Source organism: Aethalodelphis obliquidens, unplaced genomic scaffold, assembly GCF_003676395.1.
Source record: "Aethalodelphis obliquidens isolate GAN/ISIS:26980383/991018 unplaced genomic scaffold, ASM367639v1 scaffold58, whole genome shotgun sequence".
Classification (NCBI taxonomy): Eukaryota; Metazoa; Chordata; class Mammalia; order Artiodactyla; family Delphinidae; genus Aethalodelphis; species Aethalodelphis obliquidens.
The window spans coordinates 4,077,502-4,100,439 of NW_020838002.1; the positions used below are offsets into that span (position 1 = coordinate 4,077,502).

Below are 22,938 nucleotides of genomic sequence, written 5' to 3' on the forward strand. Positions count from 1 at the left end.
GTCACCTTTTATTGTATTGTCTGTTACTGAGAGAGAGGTGTTTTATAATCTCTATTTAGTTCGGCTAATTTTCGCCTTACATATCCTAAGCCTGTATTATTAGGTGTATACTATTTAGTATTGTTGCATTCTGACAAGATATTGAATCTCTTCATTTCTAGAATGTTTCTTGCCTTAAAATCAACTTAGTCTAATTGTGTAATCGTTGGTGGTTTGGTTTGGTTTGGTTTCCAATTACTATAAATATAGTTTTGTTGTTGTTGTTGTTTTTTAGCTGCGTTGCGTCTTTGTTGCTGTACGTGGGCTTTCTCTAGTTGCGGGGAGTGGGGGCTACTCTTCTTTGTGGTGCGCGGGCTTCTCATTGCGGTGGCTTCTCTTGCTGTGGAGCACGGGCTCTAGGTGCACGGGCTTCAGTAGTTGCAGGGCACGGGCTCAGTAGTTGTGGCTTGCAGGCTCTAGAGCTCAGGCTCAGTAGTTGTGGTGCACGGGCTTAGTTGCTCCGTGGCATGTGGGATCTTCCCAGACTGGAGCTTGGATGCATGTCCCCTGCATGAGCAGGCGGATTTTTAACCACTGTGCCACCAGGGAAGCCCCCTCTGCCCATTTTTAATTGGGGTGTCTGTTCTTTGATAATGAGTTGTATGAGTTCTTTTTATATTTTGGATATCAACACCTTATTGGATATATCATTTCCAAATAATGTCTCTCATTCAGTAGGTTGCCTTTTTGTTTTGTTGGTGGTTTCATTCTCTGTGCAAAAGCTTTTTAGTTCGGTGTAGTCCCATTTGTTTATTTTTGCTTTTGTTACCCTTGCTTGAGGAGACATATCCAAAAAAATATTGTTAAGACTGATGCCAGAGTGTGTGCTGCCTATGATTTCTTCTAGGAGATTGATAGTTTCAGGTCTTACACTTAAGTCTTAAATTCACTCTGTGTTTTTTTTTTGTGTGTGTGTATGGTGTAAGAAAGTAGTCCAGTTCATTCTTTTGCATGTAGCTGTCTAATTTTCTCAGCACCATTTATTGAAGGGATGTCTCTTCCCCATTGTATATTCTTGCCTCTTATGTCATAGATTAATTGACTATGTAAGTGTGGGTTTATTTCAGGGCTCTTGATTCTGTTCCATTGATCTATGTGTCTGTTTTGGGCCAGTACCATACTGTTTCGATTACTGTAGCTTTGAAGTGTAGGTTCATGTCTGGGAGCATGATAATTCCAGCTTTGCTCTTCTTTTTCTCAAGATAGCTTTGAACAAACTGATCACTAGAAATGAAAACAAACTGATCACTAGAAATGAAATAGAATATGTAATTTAAAAAGACTCCCTATAAAGAAAAGTCCAGGACCAGATGGCTTGTTTGAATTCTACCAAACATAAAAGAAGACCTTTTACTGATCCTTCTCAAACTCTTCCAAAATACTGGAGAGGAGGGAACACTCCCAAAGACATTCTGTGAAGCCACCATACCATCACCCTGGTAACAAAACCAAAGATACCACGAAAAAAGAAAATTAGAGGCCAATTTCTCTGATGAATATAGATGCAGAAATTCTCAACAAAATATTAGCAAACTGAACCCAACGATACATAAAAAAGATCATACACTGTGACCAAATGGGATTCATCCCCAGTTCACAAGGATGGTTCAACATATGCAAATCAATCAATGTGATACACCACACCAACAAAAGAAAAGACAAAAACTACATGATTATCTCAATAGATGCAGAAAAAGCATTTGACAAAATTCAACGTCCATTTGTGATAAAAATTCTTACCAAAGTGTTATAGAAGGAACATACCTCAACATAATAAAAGCTATTTATGACAAACCCACAACCAATATAATACTCAATGGTAACAAGCTGAAAGCCTTCCCACTAAAATCTGGAACAAGACAAGGATGCCCACTCTCATCACTTCTCTTCAACGTAGTATTGGAATTCCTAGCCACAGCAATCAGACAAGAAAAAGAAATAAAAGTTATCCAAGTTGGAAAAGAAGAGGTAAAATTGTCATTATATGCAGATGACATGATACTCTATATAAAAAACCCTAAAGACTCCACACAAAAACTGCTAGAACTGATAAATGAATTCAGCAAGGTAGCAGGGTACAAGATTAACATACAGAAATCGGTTGCATTTCTTTACACTAACAATGAAATATCAGAAAGGGAATATAAAAATACAATACCTTTTAAAATCACACCAGAAGAAATAAAATGGGAATAAACCTAACCAATGAGGTGAAAATCTTATATGTTGAGAACTATAAAACATTAGTAAAGGTAATTGAAGATGGTTCAAAGAAATCCAAAGATATCCCATGCTCTTGGATTGGAAGAATTAATATTGTTAAAATGGCCATACTACCCAAAGCAATATACAGATTTAACCCAATCCCCATCAAATTACCCATGACATTTTTCACAGAACTAGAACAAATAATCCTAAAATTTATATGGAACCATAAAAGACTCAGAATTCCCAAAGCAATTCTGAAGAAAAAGAAGGAAGCCAAAGCAGTTCTGAGGAAAAAGAAGAAAGCAGGAGGCATAATCCTCCCAGACTTCATACAATACTAAAAAACTACAGTAATGCAAGCGGCATGGTATTGGCACAAAAACAAATACTTACATCAATGGAACCTAATAGAAAGCCCAGAAGTAAACCCACATATCTACGGTCAATTAATCTTCGACAAAGGAGACAAGAATATAAAATGGGTAAAAGACAGTCTCTTCAGCAAGTGGGAAAGTTGTACAGCTGCATGAAATGAATGAAATTAGGACACACCCTAACACCATACAGAAAAATAAACTCAAAATGGCTTAAAGACTTAAATATAAGACAAGACACCGTAAAACTCCTAGAAGAGAACATAGGCAAAACATTCTCTGAGGTAAATTGTACTAGTGTTTTCTTAGATCAGTCTCCCAAGGCAATAGAAATAAAAACAAAAATAAACAAATGGGATCTAATCACACTTACAAGCTTTTGCACAGCAAAGGCAACCAAAAACAAAACAAAAAGACAGTCTATGGGATGGGAGAAAATATTTGCAAATGATGCAACCGACAAAGGCTTAATTTCCAAAATATACAGACAGTTCATATAACTCAACTCAACAACAAAAACAAACAACCCAATCAAAAAATGGGCAGAAGACCTAAATAGACATTTCTCAAAAGAAGACATACAGTTGGCCAATAAGCACATGAAAAGATACTCAACATCACTAATTATTAGAAAAATGCAAATCAAAATTACAATGAGGTACCACCTCACACCAGTAAGAATGGCCATCATTAAAAAGCCTACAAATAACAAATTCTGGAGAGGGTATGGAGAAAAGAGAACCCTCCTACACTGTTGATGGGAATGTAAGTTGGTGCAGCCACTATGGAAAACAGTATGGAGGTCAAACATATGTCCGGACAAAACTCTAATTCCAAAGGATACATGCACTCCTATGTTCATAGCAGCACTAGTCACAATAGCCAAGACACGGAAACAACCTAAGTGTCCATCAAAAGATGAATAGATAAAGATGCGGTACATATATACTATGGAATACTACTCAGCCATAAAAAAGAACAAAATAATGCCATTTGCAGCAACATGGATGCAACTAGAGATGGTCATACTAAGTGAAGTAAGTCAGAAAGGGAAAGACAATACAATATGATATCACTTATATGTAGAATCTAAAATATGACACAAATGAACCTATCTACAAAGCAGAAAAAGACTCTCAGACATAGAGAACTGACTTGTGTTTGCCAAAGGGGGTGTGTGGGAGGGTTGGACTGGGAATTTGGGGTTAGTAGATGCAAACTATTATATATAGAATGGATGGACAACAAGGTCTTACTGTATAGCACAGAGAACTATATTCAATGTCCTGGGATAAACCACAATGTAAAAAGAATATAAGAAAGGATATATATATCCTTTATATATATATCCTAAAAGATTGCTTTGGTTATTAGGGGTCTTTTGTGGTTCAATACTAATTTTAGGATTATTTGTTCTAGTTCTGTGAAAAATGCCATTGATATTTTGATAGGGATTGCACTGAATCTGTAGATTGCTTTGGGTAGTGTGGACATTTTAACAATATTGATGCTTCCAGTCCATGAGTACAGTATTTTTTTCTTCTGTTGTCTTCAACTTTTTCCTCTGTGTCTTATACTTATCAGAGTACAGGTCTTTCACCTCTCTGTTTAAATTTATTCCTAAATATTTTATTCTTTTTGATGCAGTTGTAAATGGAATTGTTTTCTTGATTTCTCTTTCTGATAGTTCATTATTAGTGTACAGAAATGCAACAGATTTCTGTATATTAGTTTTGTATCCTGCAACTTTACTGAATTCATTTATTAATCCTAGTAGTTTTTTGGTGGTGTCTTTGGGTTTTTTTATATATAGTATCAATAGTGACAGTTTTACTTCTACCTTTCCAATTTAGATGCCTTTTATTTCTTTTTCTTATCTGATTGCTCTGGCTGGGACCTCCAATACTGTGTTGAATAAAAGTGGATGCAAGAATGAGCATCTTTGTCTTGTTCCTGAGGTTAGCAGAAATGCTTTCAGCTTTTCAATGTGGAATAGTATGTTGGCTGTGGTTTTCTCATGTATGGCTTTTATTATGTTAAGGTGTGTTCCCTCTATATTCACTTTGTGAGAGTTTTTATCTTAAATGGATGTTGAATTTTGTCAAATGCTTTTTCTGCATCTTTTTGGATGATCACATGGTTTTTATCCTCTGTTTTGTTCATGTGGTATATCACATTGTTTTATTTACAGATGTCAAACCATCCTTGAATCCCTGGAATGAATCCTAATTGATCATGGTGTATGATTCTTTTAATCTGTTGTTGAATTTGGTTTGCTAATGTTTTATTAATTTTTACATCCGTGTTTATCAAGGACATTGTCCTATAATTTTTTGTATGTGTGTTGTGTCTTTGTTTTTGGTCTCAGGATAATGCTGGCCTTGTAAAATGAATTTGGAAGTGTGGCCTTCTCTTTAGTTTTTTGGAGTAATTTGAGAAGTATAGGGATTAACTCTTCTTTCAGTGTTTGGTAGAAGTTACCTATGAAGCCATCTGGATCTGGACTTTTGTTTTGGGGGAGTTTTTTGATTATGTATTAATTTCCTTACTAGTAATCAGTCTATTCATATTTTCTATTTCTTCATGACTCTTTCATGGAAGATTGTCTGTCTCTAGGAATTTATCCATTTCTTCTAGATTGTCTAGTTTGGCATATCATTTTTCATAGCACTTTCTTATGATCCTTTGTATTTCTGTGGGTCCGTTGTAATTTCTCTTTTATTTCTGATTTAATTTATTTGGAGTTTATTTTTTTCTTGATGGCTAAAGGTTTGTCAATTTTATTTATCTTTTCAAAGAACCAACGCTTAGTTTCATTGATCCTTTCTATTGCTTTTTAAATCTCTATTTCATTTACTTTTGCTCTGATCTTTATTTCTTTCCTTCTACTAACTTGTTCCTCTTTTTCCACTTCCTTTAAATTTACACTTAGATTGTTTATTTGAGATTTTTTCTTGTTTCCTGAGTTAGGCCTTTATTGCTATAAACTTCCTTCTTAGAACTGCTTTAGCTGCATTGCATAGATTTTGGACAGTTGTGTTTCCATTTTCATTGTCTCAGGGTATTTTTTTAAATTTCCTCTTTGATTTCTTCATTGACTCATTGGTTGTTTAGTTGCCTGATGTTTAGTTTCCACCTGTTTTCTTTACAATTTTCTTCTTATAGTCTTTCTACTGTGGTCAGAAAAGTTGCTTGGTATGATTTTAGTCTTCTTAAATTTACTGAGACTTGTTTTGTGGCCTAACATATGATCTGTCATGGAGAATGTTCCATGTGCACTTGAAAGAATGCATGTTCTGCTGCTTTTAATGGAATGTTCTGTATATATCTATTAGGTTCATGTGATCTAATGTGTTGTTTAAGGCCAGGGTTTCCTTATTGATTTTCTGTCTGGATGATCTGTCCATTGATGTAAGTGGGTTATTAAAGTCCCTTATTATTGTATTGCTATCTACTTCTCCCTTTATGTCTGTTAACGTTTGCTTTGTATATTTAGGTGATTCTGTGTTGGGTGCATAAATGTTTACAAGTGTTATATTCTCTTGTTGGATTGACCCCTTGTCTTTTGTTATAGTCTTTGTTTTAAAGTCTATTTAATCTGATATGAGTATTGCTACCCCAGCTTTCTTTTGTTTCCATTGTATGGAATCTCTTCCCATCCCTTCACTTTCAATCTATTTGAGGCTTTAGATCTGAGGTAAGCCTCCTGCAGGCAGCATATAGATGGGTCTTTTTTTTTTCTTTAATCAGTGGCTTTTGCTTGGAGCATTTAGTCCATTTACACTTAAAGTAATTATTGATAGGTATGTATTTATTATCACTTTAGTTGTTTTCTGGTTGTTTTTGTAGTTCTTCTCTGTTCCTATTTTCTTCTCTTGGTTTGTTTCTTTGTGATTTGTTGGATTTCTTTAGTTTATATTTGGATTCCTTTCTTTTTATTTTTTGTGTATCTGTTCAAGGTTTATGGTTTGTGGTTGCTGTGAGGGTCTTATATATTGACCTGTGTATAGCCATCTGTTTTAAGCTGATAGTCACTTAATTTTGAAGCCATTATAAAAACACTACGTTTTTATCTTCTCCACACATTTTATGTTTTTGATGTCATATTTTACATCTTTTTATTCTCTGAATCCCTTAACTACTTACTGTAGTTACAATTGATTGTATTACTTTTGTCTTTTAAACTTTGTACTGGCTTTTTAAATGGCTGATCCCTTGCCTTCACTATATATTTGCCTTTACCAGTGGGATTTTTTTCTTCCTTCCATATGTTGTCTTATTTCTAGTTACAGCCTTTTCTTTTCTGCTTAAAGAAGGCCTTTTAACATTTCTTGTCTGACTGGTTTAGTGGTGATGAACTCCTTTAAGTTTTTGTTTATCTGGGAAACCCTTTATCTCTCCTTCAATTTTAAATGATAACCTTGCCAGATATTATATTTTATTTTTTTCTTTCAGCACTTTAAATATATTATGCCACTCCCTTCTGGCCTGTAAATTTTCTGCTGAAAAATCAGCTGATGGTCTTATGGGGTTTCTCTTGTATGTGATTAGCTATATTTCTCTTGCTGCCTTTAAGATTCCCTCTTTTGCCATTTTAATTATAATATATTTCAGTGAGAATCTCTTTGGGTTCATCTTTTTGGGGACTCTGTGTTTCCTGTACCTGAATGTCTGTTTTCTTTTCCAGGTTAGGGAAATTTTTATTTCATTTTTTTCTTCAAATAAGCTTTTATTTCTACAAATAAGTTTTTTGGCCCTTTCTCTCTTCTCCTTATGGGACCCCTATAATGTAAATGTGGTACTCTTGATGTTGCCCAAGAGGTCTCTTAAACTCTCTTCATTTTAAAAACTTTCTTCTTTTTGCTGTTCTGATTGTGTGATTTCCACTATTCTGTCTTCCAGATCACTTATCTATTCTCCTTTATTATCTAGTATGCTGTTATTCTCTCTATTGTATTCCCTCTATTGTATTGTATTCTTCAGTTCTGATTAGTTCTTATATTTTCTAAGTGTTTGTTGAAGTTCTCACTGTGTTCCTTCATTCTTCTGAGTTTGGTAAGCATCCTTATGTCTGTTTTCTTGAACTCTTTATCGGGTAAATTATTTATCTCCATTTCATTAAGGTTTCTTTTTTGGGGGGGTGGGGGTTTATTTTGATCCTTAGTTTGAAACATTCCTCTGTCTCCTCATTTTATTTGACTTTCAGTTTTTGTTTCTATAAATTGGGCAAAATAGCTACCTCTGTGGTTTTGAAAGAATGGCTTGTAGAGGAGCATTCCCTGTGTAGACTACTTGTGCCTGGTGGCTTTGGCAGGCTGGATAGAGCTAGAGCAGGCAGTCCATGGAGAGTGCAGCACCTGAGGCCACCTCGGCAGGGTGGCTGGGGCTAGAATAGGCACAGGCTGGAGGAAGGCCTTGGTGAATGCTGCATCTGAGACCACCTTAGTGGGTTGGCTGGGGTTGGAGTTGTTGCATGCCAGGTTTGGGCCCAGGGGAGTGCTGCACTCAAATCTGCCTTGGTGGGGCAGCTTGGGCTGGAGTGGGCATGGGCCGGGGGAGTCATGGGGGAACTCAAATGATGGCAGTTGCTGGCCCCTCTGACCCCAGAGAGATCTCCAGCAGTTCCTTGCTCATTTGCAGAAGCTCTAGGGTTAGTCCAGGTGCCCTTTAAACTCCTGTTTTTTGGTCGTGTCCCAGGGTGGGCGAGTCTGTGCTCAGGCCCCTCAGAAAATCTCTCCCTACTGCAGGTCAGGGTGGGGTTCTCATGGATACCATGTTTCCATCTTTACTACCCATTTCTATGTGGTCCTTCTATGTGCAGTAGCTGTCCATTCAGCCTTCAGGTCTTCAAAACAAATTTCTCTATATGTAGGTGTAGATTGGATGTGTTCGTGGGAAGAGGTGAACTCAGGGTCTTCCTATGCCACCATCTTGGACCCCTCTTAAATATTTTTCTTTTTATAAGGAAACCTATTATATAACTCTTTTAAATATATCTAATGAAATCTAATACTATAGTTTTTGGTACCCATAATTATCTTTTAAAAGAAAATTCAGGCATCAGTTCTTATTCTCAGAAATTTATCATCTTTCCTTTTTCTCTGTTAACTCTTACTTCTCTTCTATATTGCCCTAGAATGTTACCCTGATATGTTATAATTTCAAGCTTAAAAATCTTTCATTGATCACCCTATCATTTTGTTACCAAAAAATTTAGGTAAATTGTAATATATTTATTTCAATTTACTATGTTCATTAGATTTTACATATTAAAATTTTCTTCTGATTTGAGTAGTAATTATATTATTGATTCACAATCAAAAAATATAAATATGATATAAATTTTGTTAAATTATTTTTATAAAGGTAATTTTTTTAATGTAAATTCATATTTCAGTGGGATAGAAGGATTATTTTCAGTCCAGCTCTGTCATTTATAAGATTTCCATATTTGCATGGGCATTTCTGAGCTCTTTATTCTGCTGGTTTATTTGGTTTCATAAGTCTTGATATCTGCTAAGACACACTTTCCCACCTTGTTCTTCTTTTCAAATATTACTTTGGCTTATCTTATCTGTATACATTTTTGCCAAAATCTTGCTACGTTGAATTTATAGACTATTATAACTGATGAACCTACACTGACACATCATAATCACCCAAAGTCCATAGTTTACATTACAGTTCAGTCTTGGTGTATACATTCTGTGTGGGTTTGGACAAATGTATAATGACATGTATCAATCATTATTGTATCATACAGAGTATCTTTATTACACAAAATATTCTCTGTTCACTGCCTGTCATCTCTCCACAACCTTCCCCCCCACCCATAGCAACCACTGATCCTTTTATTGTCTCCATAGTTTTGCCCTTTCCAGAATGTCATATACTTGGAATCATACAGTATATAACCCTTTCAGATTGGCTTCTTTCACTTAGTAATATGCATTTAAGGTTTCTCTGTGTCTTTTCATCTCTCTTATCTGGATGTTTATTTACCCATTTACCTATTGAAGAACATCTTGGTTGCTTCAAATTTTGATAATTATGAATAAAACTACTATAAACGTCATGTGCAGTTCTTTGTGTGGACATAAGTTTTCAACTCCTTTGGGTAAATACCAAGGAACTCAATTGTTGGATCATATGGTAAGAGGATGTGTAGTTTTGTAAGAAACTGCCAAACTGTCTTACAAAGTGGTTGTACCATTTTGCATTCCCACCAACAATGAATGAGAGTTCCCATTGCTGAGAATGAGAGTTTCCAAAGACCTGGTTGTTTGGAAACTCTCAGGAGATTACCTAGTTCACCCAGAATTGAAGTGCTGATTTAGCAGATCTGATTTACTCTAAATGTAGCATTTAGAGTAGGAAGACTGAAGCTGTAAGAGCACGGTTCTCCTTCCACTCATCCAGGTGCTTTGTTTTTATCTACCTAATGTTGGTAGCAGAACATTGTTTTCTAATTGCCAAAAAGTATTAAAAGCTACCATATCCATTTATGATGAGGAAAGGCAAAGGTTGTTGGGTGGCTTACAATATAAGTCAAGTAGGGAATTCAGAGTACTTTGTATGAGCATACAAAACTTTCTTAGCAACTGCAAAGAAATACTCATGCTCCAAATTAGTAATTTACTTCCTTTTTGCCAGTATGATTTTAGGGCAGATAAGAATGTATCCAATCTGTGGCATTTTGATAGCAAAAGCAAAGTGCTGATGGTAATGGTGCAAGGCCCACATGCCAATAATTTCCTGTTTGTGGCTTCAAATCAGATATTGTGCAAGAGTCATTATATCAGTTTACAAGAATTCTTTTGTTGTATTCTGCTTGTCAACACACAGAAGAATCCCCATAAAATGACCTGAATCCACAAATCCATAGTAAGAATGCATTTTACTTCACCACACTCACATATGTAACTGAAACAAAAGTCTCAAAGCATTACTTACCTTTTCTACATCCTTGTGTTCTTATTTAATATTCAATTTTATTTCATTAAATATTTGGTCTTATAATTTACTAATGAGTTATGCACCACAGTTTGAAAATACTGTAAAAATCATTACTTGTCAAACAGCTCACCAGAAACAAATTTTTAAAAATATATTTTTTAGTATTTTTCCCAATTTTTTTTTTTAGTTGAAAAACAGTATAGTGCCTCATGTGAAATAATATATCAATTAATCTGAGGTCATGATGCTGACATGACATTCTGTGAAGGTGAGGAAATTCCCCTCTGGTCACCCCCTCAACCATCTCATCTTAAACAACAGTCAGATTTTATAATCCATCTGTTAGGGATGCTTGTTTTTTACCCATATGTTTCCCTTTTTTTGGCTTGTATTTTTCTTAATTTATTTTTTAAAAATATTTTTACGGAAGCATAATGGACACAGTAATAAATAGAATCATACAGATTAACTTATTTGCAAAAGCAGAAATAGAGGCACAGATGTAGAGGACAAATGTATGGACACCAAGGGGGTAAGGGAGGGGTGGGATGAATTGGGAGATTGGGATTGACTTATATACACTACGACGTATGAAATAGATGACTAATGAGAACCTACTGTATAGCACAGGGAACTCCACTCAGTGCTATATGGTGACCTAAATGGGAGAGAAATCCTAAAAAGAGGAGATATATGTATATGCATGGCTGATTCACTTTGCGGTATAGCAGAAACTAACACAACTATACTCCAATAAAAGTATATAGTTGTAAAGTATAGTTGTAAAGCAACTATACTCCAATAAAAATTAATAATAGTAAAAAAGAATCATACAGTATGTACTCTTTTGTAACTAGCTTCATTTGCTGATCATTCTGTCTGACTCATAAGATTTCTTGAGATACTATCTTTTAAGAAGAAAAAATTGCTGAGCCAGTATAGTCAGTCCTACTTTTGTTTAGTTGACAAAAAGCTTTTGGTTTTAGAATAATATGGCATTTAGAAGCAAAAATATAATTATCTTTCTGTGATTCTAGTCATCATTGCTATATTAAAAAATTCACACAGTGCTATACCTGTGACTGGCACAAGATTACACCCAGAAAAGGCAAGGTTGGAGCCTACATCTATCAGTATTCTAAAATTAGCAACAGCAGACTGTAGTCCATGATATTGTGATGGCTTTACCACACTAATCAAGTATCATAAATGGATTATATTAAAATCACAGAACACCACAAGTATCTGAATGTAGACTTTTCACAATTGGGGTTCATGCTAAATCAATTAAGTGGATTGCATTTTAACAAGTGAAATAGGATAGAATGGAAAATATCAAAGTGAGCTGTATATAATAAGAATGGTAATATTTCATTGATATAAATGTTATTTCTCACTATGTGTAGCAGTAAATACTTTATAGCCACTTCACTATATACTCATCTGTAAAACATTAAATGTATATTGAACAACTACAATGTGTGTGGCATTGTGTTAGGTGCTCCAGCACATGTTATTAAGGTTAATAAAACTGGAGCCTGCCCCTCAAGGAATTTAGGGTATAATGTAAAGAAATTTACAAATAAAATTTAAAAATGCATTGTGTGATAAGGCCATAGTAATAATAGAGCTTAGAACATTAAGAGAGGATTCATAACAGAGTTGGCATTTGAGTGAGTTTTGAATGATAAATAGGATTTTATCTGCTCAAGAGGTGAACAGAGAATGATAAGCGCTTTTATTAGCATGAAAAACAATATGTATAATGTGTTGGTAAGCAGAGTAATCTATGTTTTAAATAAGATAATTGGGTACATGCAGGTCAGTGAAGGAAGAGTAAATATTAAACTTAAAAATTTGTACCTGTGTTAAGTGAGGAGCCATTAAGGAGAATAATGACATGATCAAAGTGGTATTTTAGAAATAGTAATCTTAAATGGTGTTGGTTATCTTGGAAGGGATTAACGTGGTGGTTGCTAGTCTAGACTACCAAATATGGAATAATAAAGAGCTAAACTATGGTGAAGATGAGGAGAATGGAAAGGAATGGTGAGACAGATCTAAGATATTTACTGAAACAAGTATCTCGTCAATGAGGCTTGCATTTGGATGTCAGAACCAAGGGAGAATGAGTTAAAGATAACTCTGAAGTTTTTATTCGGATGATTAATGACATGTTGTTACTTTTACTGGAAAGAGAATAAGAAGAGAAAGGTAGAGAAGATGATGGGTTGTGTTTTGGAAAGAGTAAGTTCAAGATGCTAACAGGTATAAATAACCAAAAGGCAATTGGAAATAAGGAACTGGACACCAGGAGAGGGATTTGAGAATGATCTGGAGTGTGATAGTTATGATAGCATGGCAGTGAATGTTATCACTCAGGGAGAGCTTGTAGAGAAGGCAGCGGAAAGGGACAAACTTTGGGGAACCTCCCTTTTCCCCCATTTAAGGAGTAGAAGTGAAATTAAGTCAAAACAGCCTAAATATTCTGAGGGTAGATGAGATAGTGGAGTATGAAAAACCTAGGGAAGAGAAAGTTTCAAGAACAAATGGCTTGAGCAATGTTATATGTAGCAAAGTGGTTAAGCAAGTTGATGAGAGGCATTTATTTTGTCAAATAGCAGGTTGTTTGGTGACACTACAAGTAATTATTTTTGTAATGTGGGGATGGGAGGAAAGATACGTAAACAAGATTATAAGAAGTAAAAGGAGTAAGCAGGGGAAATGGAAGGGGAATACACAGAAATTTTAAGGAAAGGATGTAATTGGATGGATTCGTAATGGAAGGGTTTATCAATAAAATTAGACTGAAACAGAGGTTGTTGTTTTGTTCTGTTTAAAATGAATTGAGGCTAGGAAGGTGGCCAGTGCAATAGTGGCTATCCAGAATTGGCACAAGTCAAATAACTTAAAAATTATGATGATGGAGCACAGTGAAGGGAGAGTTGAGGTCAGACTTGCTCAGCTCAGTGCAGTGACTTTCTGAAGTATCTCTTGATATCTCCATAGGAGACGTGAGAAAGCAGAGTAGAAATGATTTATAATGTTATGTACCAGGTATCGCAGAGGTCAAGGGGCCTGAGGGTCAAAAATTATATCATGGGAGCCAGGCAGGAAAGGAGGATAAAGTCCAAGAACTGGAGGTATATTAGAAAATAGGTATCTGTCTGGAATCATTCATGTTAAATAGCAACAATGTATTAATTTCATTTGCTGCTTGCTTAGTTGAAGCATATTTGGAAAGTCACTGGGTACAAAGGGGCTTTTCAAAGAATTCACAAGTAATATCTATGGCCAGTTTTTTCTGTTTAGCCCTAAAATAGCAATAAAGTTATAAAACTTTTTTTTTTAACTCATGGTGTGTTCTATGTCTGTCGCCTAGTGTTCTTCCTCCCAAAATGGTACCATGGACTCTTTTATGCATGACTTACCTTCATTTTAAATGCAAAAATTTATGATTACATCCCTAAAAATCCCAATCCATAATTTATCTTAGTAAATTATGATAGCTCTGTTATCTAGATTCTCATTTAAACTCTGAATTGTTTAATTTTACTTCTTAAGATAACAAAATAGAATAAGACCATCTGAATGTATAGTAGCAGTGTTTCCCAGAATGTGCTTGGTAGACATTAGTCCCACGAGATACTACAAAATAAAGGAGAGTGTGTGTGTGTAATATGGTTGGAAAACTTGAGGAAAACAAGTCATTATGTTACCTTTTGGGATATAAAGCAAATCTGAGTTTATTATATCCATACCACCATGATTTTTTGTTGAGCAGTTAGTAAAAAATCACAGACTAATGTCAGATCTCTGTGGGAATCTTGGAATGGCCACTTACTAGCTGTGAAACCTTAGGCATTTTACTAACCTTTTGAGCCCATTCCCTCATGCAAAATAGACACAAAGTTATGGTAAGGATTTAATATTGAATATATACAGTCCTTAGCAATGTATCTGCACAAAGTTCCTAATAAATGGTTGATATTATTAACTATTTGTATTATCTTTTCCTACTCTGCATTCACCTCTCCTATCTGAAGGGCCCTGCTTTAAAGCTCATACTTATATAGCGATCACTTTCTCTATTTGGTCCTATAAATCATATTTTCTATACTTTATTTTTAGTTCTATTATAACTTCTGCATAGAAGATGGCTATAATTAGACTTGGATTTTTATCTCTGATAAGATTGCCATTTTTTTTACCTTATAATTAACTGTCAGAGATCAAGCTAGAAGTAAGAGAAATTGTCATTTCTGCTATTTTTTGTTGTTGTTATTCACCTGTGCATGAATTATTAATATTATCTTCAAGACAATTTCTGTGCAGGAATCTTTTTAAGCCACTTTGGCTGTTACATTATATTTCATTTAGTTAAAACAATAATAGGCATAATCAATTAATGTACTTTACTGGGTTCCTGTAAACTATCTTGGTTGATAATGTCCAGCATTTTGTTAGCCTTATATACCATGTACTTGGTGTGGACATCTTTATGGAGTAGTTTATGTTGATAACTCATAAAGTCTTTTTAATTGAAGTATAGTTGATTTACAGTATTATGTTAGTTTCAGGTATACAACATAGTGATTCAGTATTTTCCAGATTATATTCCGTTATAGGTTGTTACAAGAATCTGGGTATAATTCCCTGTGCTATACAGTATATCCTTGTTGCTTATCTATTTTATATATAGTACTTTGTATCTGTTAATCCCTAATCCCTGTTAATACCCCTAATTTGTCCCTCCCCCCTTCCCTCTCCCTTTCAGTAACCACAAGTTTGTTTTCTATGTCTGTGACTCTGTTTCTGTTTTACATATACATTCATTTGTATTATTTTTTAGATTCCACATGTAAGTGATATCATATAGTATTTGCCTTTCTTCTGACTTATTTCACTAAGCATAATATTCTCTATGTCCATCCACATTGCTGCAAATGGCATTATTTCATTCATTTTTATGGCAGAGTAATATTCCATTGTGTGTGTATACACACACACACGCACACACACACACACACACATATATATATATATATATATATATATATATATATATAAACACATACATTATAAACACAGTCTTAAAATTTGGACTTTAAGGAAAAATTATATTGTTAAAATAAGAATAATAAAAATGAGAACAGAGTGTATATATCTCATAATCATCTAAATTCTGTATTAGTAACAAAAATATAAGGTTAAGCTTAAATGAATTAAGTTACCCCAGATTATTTTAATATTCTCTTTTATCTAATGAAATGACTCCAAAGTAAGAAACTGAATCTTGTTATTGGAATGCAAAAGCCTAAGACTCATCAAAAAGGATTTTTATGTTCTCATAATTAGTATCTAATGTATAACTTTTCTCTTATATTTTAATGTTGACAGCTTCTTCCCTGTGATTCCTTAGAAGCAGATGAAATGGAAAGGCTTAAGCATGAAAGAAATGATGCCTTGGAAGAAGTGAATACACTTAAGGTAATCTCCAATTTAGCTTCCTTATATTTTCTTTAGAAAAATGAAAAGAAAGAAAATTACCTTCTGTTGAATTCTGCAGTATCGGGGCTTAGTTTTTTTTTAAAGAATATTAATATCAAATAACTTAGCATTGAATGTTAATACCAAGTAATTTGATATTTATTTCTTCAGCTGACCTTTAGAGAATTAATTTTTTAGTTCACACACATATTTATATTTCACAATCTCCATCTAAGATTCAGTGTGAACAGTGGTTTTTAGTTATCCCTTCTGATCTAGCTACTTTTCACCCCTGTTTTTTCTTATGCTGATGGCAAGAATAAGGAGCCAACAAAGATTAGATGAGAAGCCCACAAAACAAGCCATGACAGTTTTGGATCCTCAGATGTTCATTGGGAAATACATTTTCTCCCATGTTCATGGGAATGCTTCAGGGACATCTTGTTTCGCTAACATAATTTAGAATTAAGGCAATGTGATTTAAGGGAAATAAAAACACAGTAAATCCCAAATATACTTTAAGATTTTGGTTCTGTTTATATGTCTTCATTTCATGTTTAGTAGAATATTAAATTTACATTATATCCTAAGTTTTACAGAAAGCCATTATATTTTTCAAATCTTCAAGAAAAGCAACATAACTACTTGATTTACCATTAATTCACCATAGGAATATATTTTTAAATTACTTTTAATTATTTTCTTAAATAAGTGAAATTCTATTATTTGTTTAATTTTTATTAAAGCAAAATCTTTACACCAAAAAAAAAAAAAAAAAAAGAAAGAAAGAAAGAAAGAAATTTCCTTGCTACCTTAGTTTTTAAATTCTGACCTCTAGAGGAAGCCATTGTTTAACATATCTTGTTTATCCTTTGGGAGACTTTCTCTATGTAGCCAATCATATGTTTAAAAATACATGTGTATATATTTTTTAACTTTTACAAAATTGCATACACACTTTTTTACAACTTGCCTTCTTTTTTTCTCTTTGTTAGCATTATATCTTTGGTTACTTTTCAGGTTAACATATACAGATCTACCTAATTCTTTTTAATGCCTCTCCTATCATCAAAAGGTTCTATTCTAGGTTATTTAACCAGTTCTTTATTGATGGATATTTAGGCTATTTCCAGTTTTCCATTATTAAAAATAATTCCATCATAAGTAGCTTTGTAGATGTATCTTTGGGCCGTTGTGCAGTTGTAAAAGTACAAATTGAATACATTTCTGAAAGCCGAATTGCCTTTATCAAAGAATATGGATGCATAAAATTTTACATGTTGCCAAATTCCCTTTCAAAAGATATTACCAATTCATGTTACGTCCAAATGTAAGCATTTTACTACTAAAGGAATATTTTATATTTCTTTTTACATCTTTGAAACCACTATCCACATTTTTTTTTGTAACAAGAGTTAAGATGAAAAATATAAATTTAGTTTTAAAAATATATTGACAGTAGTTTCCTCATATTCTCTTAGAAAACATCTCCAGGGTTGGTTACATTGGTAAGACAGCATTTTTATATAATTTACTCTGCATAAGTCGTTGAGTCTTACAGTTCATCAGAATTTTCTGAGGCTCTCAGATCTTTTTTATTTCCCTAATGTTTATCATTGTTAAATTTAGTGATATATTCCTGTTTTTTATTGGAATATCAGTAGTAATTATTAGAATTTTAATTTAATTTAACATTTAAACAAAGTTTTCCTGAGGAGCTATTCAGTAAATCAGGATTCACATTTAAAATTTTTGAGATGTAACTGAGCATATCCTACTGTGACAAAACGTAAAAGCACGGGTGAAATATATTCTATATTTTATAATTTCCTTTACCTGAGAACCTATTGGCTGAGAACCACTTGTTTAACTATAGAAAAGATTGTACAAAGCAATAAATATTTCATTTGAGATAATGTTTGCACTTTTGAGTTTTTCTGCTTGTATTGATATTACACACACTCACACAAATAGCAGAGGTTGTTAAATGAAGTTCATGGAGTGTGTAGATGGTCTCTCATCACTTCCCATTATCCTGTGACATCTCTATTCTTCATGTCTGATTTGAGGTACAAAGAAAAATGAAGCCAAGAAAATTTGATACCAATGGCTAATTTTTATTTTGCAAGAATGATTTTTAAAAGTACCATGGGCCTCATTTAACTTAAAGCCTTTCTGCAGAGTTCACATTGCTACTGCTTTGCAAAGCTGAATGAAAATAGATATATTTTCCATTTACAGATGCAAAAAACTAGGACACAAAAAGTGAAGGTGACTTGCATAAAACCCAGGAGCCAGCAGTTTCTTGACTTCTGGTCTGTGGCAGATTCATTAGATTGCTATATGATATTCATTGTCATGTACTTTCATTTCATCTGTTAGACAAGAATGAGCTGAAGTATAACAGAAAGCGAATTGCTTCCTGTAAACCCTGCAATGCTGCCATGAATATCTACCACTCAATATAATCTTCCAGCAATTCCTCTGCTTGGGTTTATAGTAAAATTGTTCTTAAATTACTCTTAGTATCTCTGATTTGATCAAAAACATGTAGATTTATTTATGACATACTTAACAAAATTGAACATTTTAGGATATTTGCTCAACTGAATTTTAAGTTCAAAGATTTTAATATTTGATTGACATGCCTAATGTTATTCTTCCTTAGTAACTATTATTTCATATTTTGGTTACACCAGTCATATCTTCAGTTTTATGGATAATCTTCCAAAAATAAACTAAATTAAGAAAATAATAGTTAACCCAGTTTCATAGTCCTCTTTAGTATAGTAAGAGACACTCTAAGTTGTAATAATAATGCTCTTCAATTTGCAAGCTCTTTGGCAATGATAGCTATTACCCAACATTTAGTTAATATTTATACATTCTGATCCTGATTGACTTATTTTGGACCTTGGATTTTGAGGTTTTAAAAAGCGGCTAACAGGGAGTCCACTGGTAGCTAGTGGTTAGGATTCCGGGCTTTCACTGCTGTGGCCCGGGTTCAGTCCCTGGTCAGGGAGCTAAGATTCTGCAAGCTGCATGGTGCCGGACCCCCCTCCAAAAAAAGTGACTAATTATAGTAACAGAAAATATGTTTACATCACCACAATTATACTGTAAATAACTAATTACTTTTAGATGGTATGTGTAAAGGCAGAAAAATGACTGGGAACTACATTTTCAAATTGTAGAAATTGGATGTTTGGGGAATTTATAAGCTTTGAAACAAAGCCCTAAATATCATACTCATTGATACCTTCATAACAAGTTATTAATTCAGTGGTTTTTAAATATAGGAAAAATTATTTCAATCGGAAAGGCAAAGGAAACAATTGACAGAAGAACTCCAAAATGTGAAACAAGTAAGTGTATGTATTGTATATATGTGTTTTGTATATGTGTGCATAAACATATGAGGTATAATTACAAAGTATTGATGCTGTATAATATCCCAGAGCTTACAGATGTAAACAGTATAGTATAAAATGTATAGATCTTAAAAGCGATCACTCATAGGGGCTGTACCCATGCTGAATTCCTGCTACCAAAGGAAATGTTAAAACTCCTCTTGGAAATTGCTTTCAAAGCCAGATATCTATGGACTGAAATGACCCATCTCATTGCTTTTCTCTTCTTTTTTTCTTTCTCTTTTATTTTCCCTTTTTCTTTTCTTCTGTTACTCATACTCATCTTATTAAAGATAAAAACAAAGCAAGCAAAAAACAAAAACCTCCAAAGCAGAGCATTTTTTAATTTTATTTTTTAATAATGAAAAGTAAAAATTTGGGATTTCCCTGGTGGTGCAGTGGTTGAGAATCCGCCTGCCAATGCAGGGTACACGGGTTTGATCCCTGGTCAGGGAAGATCCCACATGCCATGGAGCAACTAAGCCCATGCGCCACAACTACTGAGCCTGCGCTCTAGAGCCTGCAAGCCACAACTACTGAGCCCGTGTGCCACAACTACTGAAACCTGCGTGCCTAGAGCCCATTCTCCACGAGAGAAGCCAGTGCAATGAGAAGCCCATGCACCGCAATGAAGAGCAGCCCCCGCTCGCTGCAACTAGAGAAAGCCTGCACACAGCAATGAAGACACAACGCAGCCAAAAATTAATTAACTAATTAATTTTTAAAAAATTAATTTTCACTCTGCATCATTCTTCAGAGAATTTTAAGTAACTTACAGCAAAAAAATACAACAGCATCATCATGAAATAGAGATACAAGTAACAAACAAATAAAATATTAATAAGAGTAGGAAGTTAAGAGACCATTGTTATAGATCAGTGGCAATCACCTGATTTTGAATCTCCCCAACATTATCCTCCCAGAAAACATAAAATTTACAGAGCAAAATAAAACCATACAGGACCCATACTGGTTTCTTTTGTTTGTTTGTTTGGGGTTTTTTTTGGCTGTGCCACTTGACTTGCAGGATCTTAGTTCCCCAACCAGGGATTGAACCCAGGCCCATGGTAGTGAAAGCACCGAGTCCTAACCACTGGACTGCCAGGGAATTCCTAAGACCCATACCTTAAATATGGCTATTGGACAGGGAACACCAGAACCTTCAAACTACATACAAATAGTTTAAAAATTCCAACAAATTCTTGCAACTTGCCTGCCACTGAAACCTGGCGTACAAAGAGCAGAGGAGTTACGGCTTAAAAACTCTGAAAAAGAATAAGGAGAAACAGAGCAATTAGATGAAATACTACAAATAAGATCACCCCCAGAAAGAGAAAAATGCCACTATTAATGCCAAAATACTGAACAGAGGCCAGGTTTTTGTGGTTCTCAGGACTTGAGAAAGTGTGTGCAACCAGAAGTGGCAGCCTTCGAGAATCATTGCTTCTGGGGAAGAATCAAATAGAGAAGGGGTGGTATCCCTTGGAGATTAGGAAATAAAGGGAAACAAGGAAATAAGAGGGGAAAATTAAGGATCTTGCAGAAATGAAAGAGAAACAAGACATACCAAACCTCCCCTATCTACCCTCCACTATGATCGTCAACAACATGATCCATAAAAGAAATTGCACAGAAGAGGGTGCTGTTGAACTAAGAACTCTTTCTATGAAAGAAAAAGGAATTGGAAAAAAAAAATCTGTCCCTGTCATTACAAGACAACTGTAAAAATCAGACAATATGAATTAAAGCTTTCCTCCTAATGAAAACTCCAAAACAATTCTACAACAAAGCTGACAAAAACTGTAACACATCACTGCAAACTCAATTTAATATCCTCAAACAAGCATTTGGCATTAAGAAAGAAAAGCACCTCAAATCAGAAATTTAAAACTGACTTAGAAAATGACAAAAAACAGGAATAAATGAAATGAGAGTTGATAAAACTTAGGAAAGAAAGAGAAGAAAAAGACAAAATGATACCAGAAATGAAAACTAAATTACAGGTTTCCCAAGGAAGAACATAATCAAATGAAAAGGCATTGAAGAAAACCAGAAAAATAAGAATGAAATAAAGAAGTAAAAGATTTTCTTAAAGAAGTAAATCAAAACAACTGAACAGCACTAATATTTAGAACTATAATCCAAGAAAACTTTTCAGAAATAAGATGACACTGTTAATGGATAGTGGGGAAATTTGGCCTGGAAAGATCAATTATAGGACCTATCCTAGTAAAACTAGTAGACTTTAAAGATAGAGAAAAAAATATGCAAAGTGCCTTCAAATGAAAAGGTCAAATAACTTACAAAGGCAATAGAATTAGACCAGCATCAGCCTTCTTGATACAACATACAAAGTAAGGCATTAGTGGAGCAATATTTTCATGAAACTAAAGGAAAGAATGTGTAAACCAAGAATATTGTATACCACCAAGTTGACTCCCAGATATCAAGGCCATAGAAAAACAGTTTAAAATGTGCCAGTATTCAGAGCATAATGTACACATGTAGTATTCCTGAGGAATCTGGGAGAGGTGAGTTTCACCCAGCCAAAAAATGCCTGGGATAACTTTGACAAGAATTTCCAAACTGTGAGCATTTCCTATCTGTTATTTTATAGCTGAGACTAAAATGAGAGTGAGTTCACAGGTAAAAGAATAATGTGTAAACATTACATGTCTGACAAAAATCAAAGATGCAATTTTATTTTTAATGAGAGGAGAAGGGAGAAAAAAAGGGAAAATAACATAAGATCATTCTGTTGTATGAGTAAAGTATAATAGTCACTGAATATTATTTAAAACTGACACCAAATATTAAAAAGATTAGGTAAAGATTGAGGGAATATCAGGCACTATAAAAAGCAATAATACAAATGTAACCTGTAGAATGAAAATACACATCTTCCTAATTACCAAAGGAAATCTTTTTAAAGAAGTAAAAGGGACACATGAATGAAGAAATGCAGTAAATATACACAATAATTTCAACAAAAGACAGTATGACAAAATTTAGACTGAACATAATAGTCATCTTAATTAACATAACTGGGATTAACTCACCTATTAAAATGTTTTAGGAAAATATCGTTTACCAAAACTGACCTCAATAGAGATAGAAAGTTTAATATACCAATTTCCATAGAAGAAATAAAGTTACCAAGAAGCCACCCTATAGAAAAGGACCAGGCCAAATAGTTTCACAGGGGAATCTAACCAAACCTCTGGCAATCAATCTCCCATAAATGGCTTCAGAGTATTAAAAAAAAAAGAAAAGAAAGAAAGAAAATTTACAAATTCTTTTCTGGGAGCAAGTATAACATTTGATGCCTAAACCTGATAAAAGTAGCACAAAAAAAGAAAATGCAGTTAGACTAGAAAGACAACTAGGGACATACGAATTGGAAAAGAAAAAATAAAGCTATCTCTGTTTGCAGGTAACATAATAGTAATCCAGAAAACTCT

The 22,938-nt window shown here is 34.1% G+C and overlaps 1 protein-coding gene across 4 annotated transcripts in view; it reads left to right on the forward strand.

Annotated features, from left to right (window-relative positions):
* Positions 1 to 22,938, forward strand: part of STXBP4 (syntaxin binding protein 4) — a 180,713-nt gene that overhangs the window by 65,544 nt on the left and 92,231 nt on the right. For all 4 annotated transcript variants that reach the window (XM_027087100.1, XM_027087103.1, XM_027087102.1 and 1 more), the window contains 2 exons: positions 15,978 to 16,067; positions 19,367 to 19,432. In XM_027087100.1, coding sequence (XP_026942901.1) covers positions 15,978 to 16,067; positions 19,367 to 19,432 — 156 coding nt within the window. The remainder of the gene's footprint in view (positions 1 to 15,977; positions 16,068 to 19,366; positions 19,433 to 22,938) is intronic.